Here is an 11,505-nt window from a genome sequence, read left to right on the forward strand (position 1 = left end):
AGCATGAAGAGTAGTGTTGTATTTATTACATGCATGTCTAGTTTAATGGATATTGATAATCAAAGTAAGGTTTATAGTTACGGAAACCACTGAATATTTCTATGCCACACAACAAATTCCAACAATTCCATCAATCTGATATGTTCAAAGTGTTCACATGATTTTATATGAGCGTAAATCTCATACGTGAAAGCTCATGCAGAGATTTACGCTTATATAAACTCATGTGAACACTTCAAACATATCAGTTGATGGAACTAACAGCTGATGACACAAACAGTATAAACAATGACTTCACACAACTTATTTTTTAAAATTGCAAGATAATTCATAGGTCAGACCATTGATCTTCGTAATAAGCCGACTAAAACCAGGTCTTAACCACGGTGCTAAGTGCTTTGGTTGGCGTTTCCAGTCCCGACCTGTCTTTTGAATTGTCTATGATCTCATACGTGAAAGCTCATGCCGAGATTTACGCTTATATATAAACTCATGTAAATACTTCAAACACATCAGATCGTTGATGGAACTCACAGATAATGACACTAAAGCCTGTTTTCCACTAGGCGACTTTTTTCGCGCGACGCGACTTTTTTCGTCATGAGCATGCGCACTGCAGTCAACGGGGACTTTTTTCCTGGAATATTATCGCGCCGCGCTCGCTGAAAAAAGTAGGATCATGTCCAACTTTGTTCGCGCGAAAAAGGAGCGAGAGAGGAATTGACGAAATTTCTTTTTCAAAACATGGACGATACAAGTAGTCTTTTGCTTGAGAAAATAGATGTACAATGTCTGGAAGAGCTTAATTTACGCCAAGCTAAAAGCCGAAACGATAGTGGAGAAACAGGCGACAGTGCAGAAGAGTCTCCAGAAACGGAGAATAATGAATTTGACAAGGAGTTTTTCCTCGAAGAAGTGCGAACACTATCTTGTCTTTGGAACACAAGTCTCAGCACATATAAAGACCGAACAGCAAAGGCCAACGCTTGGAAGAAATTATCAGAAATTCTTAACAGAGATGGTAAGGAAACTGGAAACTTTGTTTTATGGTTGGACTCTAAAATTTCAAGCAATTTTTAAAAATTAATAAAGCTCACAAAGACACAAACAGAATGAAGTATATTTCTTTATTAAAGCTATAAAGTATTTCAGTATTTTGTGTCTTGGTTTTATATCATAAATTAAATTTAATGTAAAATAGTAAAATTAACTTAATATATTATATAGGCATAACTAATAGAATATCAGTTGTTTCAGTCCAATTTGTGATCTATAGCTGTATTTTATCCATATTTTTGGCTTGAGATGTTTTAACTTTGTCAATGTGTGTTGCATAAATGCATGATAGCTGAACTGATATTAAATACCCAAACCCAATTTAAGTACCCAATAATATTTATATTATTGTACTTTTTATATTTTAGTTGATTTGTTTCAAAGACAGCTGAAGAACCTGAAGGACAACCTAAAAAAGTGCCTCGACAAAAGGTCAAAAATGACAAGATCTGGAGCGACTGCATCCTGCCTGCCAATGTGCCGTTACTTTGAACAAATGGCATTCCTGTATGGTTGTGTAGGAAATAGGCCAACTGAAAGCAATCTAAATGCTATCTTGTCCCCCCCTGCTGATACTATAACAGTGGAAGGCAGTTCAAGTGGGTGCACTCCAACCAAAGATGTACCCACCACTTCAACAAGAATGCAGACAACAGAAGCTGCAAGGGCACACAAGCGTCCCCTCAGTTCTGAACTCTTTTCAACCAACAGAAGTGGAAACAGGATGAATAGAGATGTGGTAGAACTCATGCTTTTAAAGCAATTAACTGACAGTGATGCCATGTACAAGAAAATGACTGAAGAGGATGACGACGAAGATTCATTATATTGCCGAAGCCTTGTACCTATTATGAAAGGATTGCCTGATAAAAAAAGAAGGCTGGCTAAAATAAAGATCAGTCAATTGTTGTTTGAAGTAGAATTTGATGATGTTGCTTAGGTATTGTAAAGTTTAATTTCTTGAGGGGTGTTTACATGAGCTCTACAAGGAGGCAAACCCTAGCAGTAGGGCTGGATTTCATCTTGCATTTACATGAGACAGAATTGAATATTGTTGTGTAGTCTAACTTAAGAAATAACCAACAGAAATTTGAATATTGTGTTAACTTAAGTGGGATGTTGCCCAGCAAGGTCAGCCCTCCCTGTATGGGCTCATGTAAACACCCCCTTAATTTATTATCAACAGTTTGTTATTTATATATATATTTATAAAAATTTTTTACCAAAATATATGCAATAATTTAACATGTATATAGTTATAAGAATGTTCAAATTTTACAATTTTTACAAGTTACAATTTGCCTTTACAACATTATTTCAGGCTCTTGTTACAGTTGCCCATTGCCAGTCTATTGCCCCTTCTTTCATAAAAGTCTTTATAATCATCTCGCACTTGCTTGGCGTTTCTTGAGTAGTTATTTGAACACATACGTGTAATGGGTAACAGATCATCTGAGCTTCCATTCCTTCTCCACTCACCAGGAATTGTACCAAAGGAACTTTCTTGATCGACATAATTTGGTGGGCAGTAGCTATAAGAATTGTTTCTTTGACTTGACTTCATTAAGAAGTTGTGCAAAGCAACAACAGCTTTGGTAATAAGTACAACCCTAAACCGTGTAGCTGTGATACCAAAAGCGTTCTCAATTACTCTTCAAGCTCTTGAGAGCCGGTAATTAAAAATCCTCTCAGCTACAGGTAAATACTGATCAGGGTAGGGTTTCATCATATTTGTTTTAAGACCAAAAGCATCATCTGCTAGGAAAACATATGGAAATTTTTTACTTGGAGAAATGAATAAAGACTCTGGCTCAGGAAAATCCAGCAAATCATCTTGTATTGCACGCCCAAGGTAACTGTTTGCATTTACACTGCCGTCAGATTGTCTGCCAGTATCACCAACATCCACCAAGGTGAACTCATATCGGGCATTGCAAACAGCCAGCAAGACGATACTGTGAGTTTTTTTGTAGTTAAAGAAAGTTGACCCTGAACGAGCAGGTGCCTGCATCACAACATGCTTGCCATCCAATGCCCCAAGGGCATGAGGAAAGTTCCACCTCTGTTCAAACTCTTGAGAGATTTTTTTTTGCACTCTTTCACATCTGACGGTACACGTAAAAACCCTTGTTTAGAAAGACAATGCCATAATACATCGCAAGTCTCTTCAATTATCCGGCCAATTGTTGTGGGACTGATACGATAATTCGCAGCTATTGTCGTTTGTGCGTCGCCAGTTACAAGATATCTGAGGGTTACGCCTAGTCTTTCGTCCGGAGGGATAGGTTCCCGCATTTTTGTGGATTCTTTCTTTATTAACGGTGCGACCCAAGATAGTAAAAGCTCAAACATACCGGGAGACATCCTGAACAGACGAAAAAAATACTCGTGGTCTGACAGCATTAATTCTCGTACAAGAACGTTAAATTCACCCTTTGACTTGCGTTCATCGTAAACTTTTCTCACCCAGAATCTTTTCTTGTATTTTACACGTTGCCTTCGCTTTCTTAAAAGCAGCAAAATCACAATTCTTCGTCTTAAAATCCAGCGTCTATTTAAAGCTGCCATGTTTGTTTTTCTTGTTTGCAACACTTTTTGACCAGTCGTTTGGCTGATTCGCCAGTTTGCGCTCGCTTATTGGCCCGCTCAGTGGAAATTGCAAACATTGATCGCGCAAACTGTTCTCGCGAAAAAAGTCGCGTCGCGCGAAAAAAGTCGCCTAGTGGAAAACAGGCTTAACAGTATAAACACTGACAGAATGACTTATAACACAAATTATTTTTTAAAATTGCAAAAAAATTCATAGGTCAAACCATTGATCTTCGCAATACGCCGACGAAAACCAGATTTTAACCACGGTGCTAAGGCTTCCAAAGGACTGATCATATTTCAAAGACATTATCGAGTTCCTCCTTCTCAACTATATATATATATATCCCAGAATTTGTAATATTACCCTAATCTATCCCGATGATGACTACAAGCTAGTTGAAATGTAGATAGAATAAAACTACAAAATGTTACTTCGAGTTACTGTTCTATTGTATTTTATAAAGTCAACAGATTTTACGAATCACATCAGGTTTGATGTTACATTTCTTATCCCCAGCAACGTAATTTACCAGTGTGTGATAACCACGCTCATCTTCACCGTGTAGTACACCTGTATCGCCAAATCTCAGTTCAGTAACAGGCAGCGTGCGTTTGTCTGTCAGGTATCCACTGTCTTCACGCCATGTCCAATAATTCTCGCCACAATTACATTTTCTTCTACCTGCACAGCTCTTGGTCATTCCACATGAACATTTTCCACTGTCGACTGCCGCTCCACCCCAGTAATTCATCTTTGAACCTTGACGTGATACCAACCAACCATAGGAATCTGTCAAAAAAACGCTACCAAAACATTTATATTTAATAAATTAGTTTATCCAGGGGATGGTTAAACGCGAGAATAAACGGGCTTCGTATAACCCAGTTTTATCACCTAATTGTTAACTATCAGCCGCATAAGAAATTTATACGGTGGATTGCGACTAAACACCGTTTAAGCTAAACGCCTTTCGAACAATCGCCCCAGATTTTAAGGATCCGGAGATTCTCATTTCGGCTTTTAAAGTTTCCGGAGATTCTCGTTCCGGGTCTTAAAGATTCCAGAGATTCTCATTCCGGGTCTTAAAGATTCCAGAGATTCTCATTTCCCATTCCCCGTTCCTTGATTTCCCGTTCCTGGTTTTAAAGATAGCCGAAATTTGAATAATCGCCTTTGTAATTATGCTAAAATAAGATAACATGAATAATTCCCTCCTATTGCCGGAAAGCTTAAGATTGTTACCCATTAAACAATAAATAGATAACAATCATTAAAATTTTAATCACGAATACTTGGGTCTATAATATTCGATGTTAAATACAGCAATGCGAGTAGTCTTGTATTTATTACATGTCTAGTTTAATGAATATTGAAATTTCAAAGTAAGGTTTATAGTTACAAAAAGCACTGAATATTTTTATACAACAAAACAAGTGGTATCATCAATCTGATATGTTCTGACTGAAGTGTACGCTTCCAACAAGTCAGATCGTTGATGGAACTTACAGCTGATAGCACTAACAGTATAAACACTGACTTAACACAAGTTATTTTACATAGGGCAAATCATTGCTCTTCGCAATACGTCGACGAAAACCAAAAAGTTCTTAACCACGGTGCTAAGCCTTCCAAAGAACTGATCATATTTTAATGAAATTATCAAGTCCCTCCTTATTAACTATACTAGAAATACATTGCATGCAAAGTCCCCTCGCCTAAAGCAATAAACATATATTTCCATCACTGAAGTGAAATGCTATAATACTCGTTTCTGCCGAATGATTGAAGTCGTAAAGTAAAATCCTATATTTTGGTACAATTACAAAGTCGACTCTCCAGCTATCAAATTCGATTATAATCATATTAATAAATTGTGCTACGAATAGTTTTATATACTACAATTTTTAGCGAAATTTCAATTACTTTTTAAACAGATTAACCTTTAAAAATAAATACTTTCCAAATCAAAATCATTTCAAGGAAATTGACGAATAAATTCAAGACTTACAAAATGCTTGCATGCTTTAAAATACAAAATCTACCCACTTACCTGTTCAACAGCACTTCAAAAATGCCTCAAAATCGTAGTTTTTTTTACCGTATATTTGAATGAAAGTTTTTCTATCCGAGGGCATCTTTTACATTGTATTTTATTGAATTTTACGAATCAATTTTTCGTATATTTTTAAGACCATCCAAATGAAAAATTTATTTAAAAGTTTTATAATTCAAAATATCAGTTATGCTGACGTGATGAAAATTTTAATTTAGCTAATCGCACGTTTGTAAACGTTTGCTAGTTACCAGTTTTAACTCGTCTTAAACTCACGCAGGCGCATAACTTACAAAAACGCCCAACGTCCATGACATAATAGCAGACAACTTTCATTTCGCATTTGCATTCCCGGGCGTAATTAAAATCTCCGGGCGGAATTAGTGCCCTCGCCCGGTGCTTCGCACCGGCTCGGGGATAAATCCCAGCATTTTTAATCTATCCCGATGATGACTACAAGCAAGTTGAGAAGTAGATTGAATAAAACTACAAAATTTTTTTATTTAATTTTATGAATCATATCAGGTTTGATGTTCGATCTCTTATCCCCAGCAGCGTAATTTACCCAGCGCATGATAACCACGCTCATTGAAACCGTCAAGTATACCTGTATCGCCAAATCTCAGTTCAGTAACAGGCAGCGTGTTCTTGTCTGTCAGGTATCCACTGTCTTCACGCCATGCGTAGTCATTCATGTCACAATTACATTTTTTTCCACCTGCACAGCTGTTGGTCATTCCACATGAACACTTTCCACTATCGACTGCCGCTCCACCCCAGTAAGTCATGTTTGAACCTTGACGTGATACCCACCATCCGTCGGAATCAGTCAACAACATGCTACCAAAACATTCATATTTTATAAACTGCTCACAATTCTTCGACTGCTTGATAATCGCGACAATCTGCTCCATGGAAATGTTATATTTAATCTTTCTTTTGTAAGAACCTGGAGGATTATATCCGTTAACTAATGTTCTCGATTCACTGTCATGTCCAATCTCTGTCACACCAACACCATTCTTTGAAACCATGTCACAAAATACTCGAACCGTGAGGTTTAGTCCTTCAGGCTTTATGGAATACTTTCCACTATCAGATGATGGATATTTTGTTCGTAAAATCCTGCACGATTTGTTGGCATCATTTGAATTTTCTGTAAATGAGGATAAAGGTTTTGTCACTACTAATGTGTTTAAAGATAATTTTAACAAATGTTCGTTTATTGGGTATGAAAGAATGATGAATTATGAATTCTTCTGTTTTAAGATGACTCAGCAAACAATGCAATTATACTATACTAATATTTATCACAGGTAGCCCCCAATTGGGTTGGTATATTTTTATACATAATACATTACACTAAACCGCACGAAGTTGCGCCTGCGATAATATGCCAGCAGTTGAATGAAGAAAGTGATACTTCATGTCATTTTGCATAGAATGTATTTAAATATTTAGCGAAAAGCAAACCCAATAGCGGGCTGCCTGTGATATAATAATAAAAAAGAAATCGGAAAAACGCATTTCATTAGATAGGGGGATGGTTAACTTGTATTTTGCATAAAAAACAGCGATATTAGTGTTCAAAGTAAATGTATTTAGAGAGTCGTCTAAACTATGCAAAATTGCAGCAAAACAGCAAAATATGAGAGAAGCATTGCTCCTTTTTGAGAAACATTAAGGAACGTATATTTCAATGAATAATCTGAAAAAATTGCACTGGTAAATGAAAATGTAACAGTTTGTTAATGATGAAATCGGGTGTGTTTGGAAATTTTTTATAATTGAAAAAACACAAATATGGGAATATAAATACGTAAAAACATATAAATATTTGAAGTTAATGTTCCGATACTTTTTTAAAAATATGTTGTTCATGTGGTTCTAATGGGATTTTACACACTTGCAGCTTTATTAAACCTACGTTGATCCTTGGGTGACAGGTTCTCCCATGGAAGGCCTTTATTGAATGGGACTTGGCTTGCGATTCCCTAACGATAATTATTCCTTGAGAGTGGAATGGTTTGACCATGATACCGTCCATATCTATCATTCCCACTATTCGCAGCATTTCTAATTAGTGTAATCGCACTCAACTAAATGACATCCTTTGAATTAGTCCACGTTCTATCACTGGTTAAATACTACGTGCTAGGTCTACGTGCTATACTAAAAGGTATACGTACTAAGTCTACGTCATAAAAGATCTACGTACTACCTTCTCGACAACCAAAATGCATCTATTTGTCTGCGAGCGTTTTAAAAATGCAATATTACTAAAAATATTCCGCAATATCTCAGCTTATTACCATCACTATTGAACTCGTTTCAAAATAAGCTTTTGAATGGTATGTTTTGTACTGGTTTTGTGCTTAAATCAAACAAATTAGTTTTTGTTGGTAATAGTTACATAATTTAATATTTATTATATGTAATGTTTTTTAAAATTTTTGTGCGATGAGCAGATAAGCACATGCTCATGCGCTCAGTAAGATATTTCAGGACCTTTTTGACATTTTTGTTGATAAAATGAAAATTATGTGTGGACTAGTAGCGGAGAAGAAGAAAATTTCAAAAATTAATCAACGGATTAACGATTTTAACATTTATTTGCCTTGCATTTAGTTACAGCAGTAACCAATAATCTCTTGTGAAAAGTTTATCGCTTTTTGCTCGTTTGCTATGGTTTCTTTAAGAAAGGTTTCAATAGTGAGCCATTTGACTAAGTTTAAACTATATCTTCATCTTCATCATAGTCATCATCATCGCTGCCTTTATTTTCCTTCATATCTTCCATCTCGTGGTCGTTTCAAAGTCTCTTAATTAGAATTCCTCTTATCAACTGCAGCTTCTATGCATGGCTTCTTCTTGGTCAAAATCATCATTGTTATAAACGCATCTTTTGCGTCCATTAATACTTTCTTATGTACTGGATCTTTCTTTAGTTGTCTCATCCACAAAAGACGCTATAAATAGGTATTTTCTAATTCTTTCTGGAGTCTAGGCATAATATTCAAGTAAGCTTTTTCTTTAGCAGAGTGCTCATCGAAACCACTGTTTAAAAGGCCTTCTTTATTTCCTCGAAAGCTGGTTACTTTTTTGTTCTATTAGCGATATCCAATGATCCAAGTCAGTCGCCGTTGAACTTCCAGACTGCTGAATGGAAATTGTCGAGACATCGTCTGGGTAATGCCTTTCTTGACTGTCCGAGGCTGTTTGAGACATATTGGTGTGCCCGCGCCAAGTTTGGCACCGCATTATATTCTGCCTGTGAGTTTGTTTGTTCGCATCAATACGTTTCCTTAATCACCTAGTAAAAATTCCTTGCACATGCTTGGAATGTTTGGAACGTTCTTTTTTCAATTTCAATCTCAAACTCTGATAATTGCGTGTATCTCTGCTTTTATGCACCCAAGAAGGACAAAAATACCACCATTCGATTCAGCGTAAGAAATTATACTTACAGGTCTTAAATATATTACTAAACAAAAGTATTCGCAGCGATTTATGACGTTTGAAAGACAAACGAAATTGAATTGTTGACAAATTGCTCAAAATTACTATGCTATACTTTACTAGTAATAGTAAGTTTGGTCTTTGATATCTTTCATATCGTTGGTTTTCTCTTTTAATTTTTGTCCTTAAATAAGTAGATCGGTCTTACATTACGATTTTTTTATAGTACTTTGAGCGAAATATATTCTATTTCGAAGGTTTTAAAGTATAGTTTCAATAAGCGAACTTTATGACAAATCGCTCAAAATTATTAAACAAATTCAAAATGCAGTACGCTTAATCCTTGACTTCTGTATCGTTGCTTTTCTAGTTTCCGGCTCTACACCAGTTTATTCGTCTCACGTTTCTCTTCATTTTGATAATATTTTTAGATATTTTTAGCCTAAATATTTTATTTCTGAAGATTTTAAAAAGGCGCAATTTTGACCTTAAGGTGGCTCCCTACAGTTTTGATTGTGTAATGCGCAATTGTGTTGGAAAGACCATTATTTTATCATCTTACAAAGTATGATCACGAAACTTGGCCACATAACTGCTATGATATCGCAAATTACGAAATATATAACATTTCATAAAATTTCCTCGTTGCCATGGTAAAATAACGATTTTAAAAAGGGCCAATTTACAGATTCTGAGATAATTTTTTCAAATTTTCTTCGGTAAAACTTTCTAATTTTTTCCACACAGTAATCTTATCCATAATTCTTTCTAATGTTAGCATTTAAAAAAAATCGTACGAGCACTTTTTTTAAATCCTCAAAAAATCCTGTTTTTTAATTAAAAAAAATTCGGCTCGTACGATTTTCTTAAAACTTGCACATTTTACGCATTTCAAGATTACAGAAAACTGTGTAAAGTTTGAAAAGAATTTACCGAAGGAAAAACGAGAAAAATACATTTATTTTTATGTTTATGACGTCACAAAAATCAGGATTTCAATTTCCTCGCGCGACCAGTCGACATCCCGCGAAGGCCCGCGCGTGTTTATCAAAAGTTCACAATGACAAGTTTTAAAAAGCCCGCCCTGCATGCAACATCAGCCACGCGTGTTGCGTGTACTATTTCGCGCGCGACAAAATTACCGCGATACAACCTTAGAACTGTAGGGAGCCACCTTAATGTACCAACCAACCAGGCTGCGGCCGACAGGAGAATGTAAGTTGGTGATGTCGTTAGAAATGAGTGGACGTTTTACTTCTAGGCAAGCATTGCGGGCACCGCATTTTAGTACTGGTTTCTTTCTTGTTTTCGTAGTGGACAGTATTCCCGTTAGTGTCTACGCCTATTGTAGCCGCGGCTGTTTTATGAGCAGATGTGCATGTGCTCATGAGCAGTTATGAGCATGCGCTCATCTGCTCATGGAAAGAAAGAATTAAAAAACATTACGTCAATAAAAATTTTGGAGCATTTAAAATTTTGTAATCAAATTTTTTACGGTGTAAATATTGAATTACGTAACTATTAACAATTAAACTGGGCATGTTTACTCAAAGCTTTGTGAGATGTTTTAAGCGCAAAACAAGACCGAAACATACCATTCAAAGCTCATTTCAAAACGAGTTCAATAGTGGTGGCAAAGAGCTGAGATATTGCGCAATATTCTTAGTAATATGACATTTTTAAAACCGCTCGCAGACAAATAGATACATTTTGGTTGTCGAGAAAGCCCTACGTAGATCTTTTAGTATAGTACGTAGACCTAGCATGTAGTATTTGACCAGTGCTAGTAAGTTGAATAATTCAAAGGATCGATGTCAATTAGCTGAGTGCGATTACACTAAATAGAGACGGAGCAAATTGTGGAAGTAATAGATATGAACGGCATCATTGTCAAACCATTCTACTGTTAAGGAATAATTATGGTTAGGGAATCGCAAGCCAAGTCCCATTCAATAAAAGCCTTCGATGGGAGAACCTGTGGCCCAAGGATCAACGAAGCTGCAAATGTGTGCAATCCCATTGGAACCACATAAACAACGTATTTTGAATAAAGTATCGGAACATTAAATTAAATTAATTGAACATTATATATGTTTTTACATTTTTGCTGCTTCCCCAAATGGTGAAAACAAAATTTCAGCAACGAGCGTTAACTATATACCCAGAACCCACCCATCGGAAGCTACTCGGCCTTTTACGACATTCCGGATGTCATCACAAACAACGCTTGAACTCCTACACAACAACACTAAAAATTCTGAGGTGGCATGTTTTCCTCGCTGGATGGAGTTGGGGTTTGGGAATGGGGTACGTTTAGAAAAACGTAATTAGGTAACATTTTATG

At 36.1% G+C, this 11,505-nt stretch overlaps 2 protein-coding genes across 2 annotated transcripts; one reads left to right on the forward strand and one right to left on the reverse strand.

The window, feature by feature from the left end:
* Nucleotides 1-744: 744 nt before the first annotated feature.
* Nucleotides 745-1,996, forward strand: LOC114544067. The gene is made up of 2 exons (XM_028562814.1): nt 745-1,021; nt 1,425-1,996. The coding sequence occupies exons 1-2, from the start codon at nt 745-747 to the stop codon at nt 1,994-1,996; spliced, it is 849 nt and encodes a 282-aa protein (XP_028418615.1).
* A 4,225-nt stretch (nt 1,997-6,221) lies between these two features.
* Nucleotides 6,222-8,930, reverse strand: LOC114544068 (neurexin-4-like). Its single transcript, XM_028562815.1, has 2 exons — nt 8,801-8,930; nt 6,222-6,858 (listed from the first exon to the last, which is right to left on the reverse strand). The coding sequence occupies exons 1-2, from the start codon at nt 8,928-8,930 to the stop codon at nt 6,245-6,247; spliced, it is 744 nt and encodes a 247-aa protein (XP_028418616.1). The 3' UTR covers nt 6,222-6,244.
* Between the last annotated feature and the right edge of the window lie 2,575 nt (nt 8,931-11,505).

Source organism: Dendronephthya gigantea, unplaced genomic scaffold (genome assembly GCF_004324835.1).
Source record: "Dendronephthya gigantea isolate DGI-Jeju-01 unplaced genomic scaffold, DenGig_1.0 000637F, whole genome shotgun sequence".
Classification (NCBI taxonomy): Eukaryota; Metazoa; Cnidaria; class Anthozoa; order Malacalcyonacea; family Nephtheidae; genus Dendronephthya; species Dendronephthya gigantea.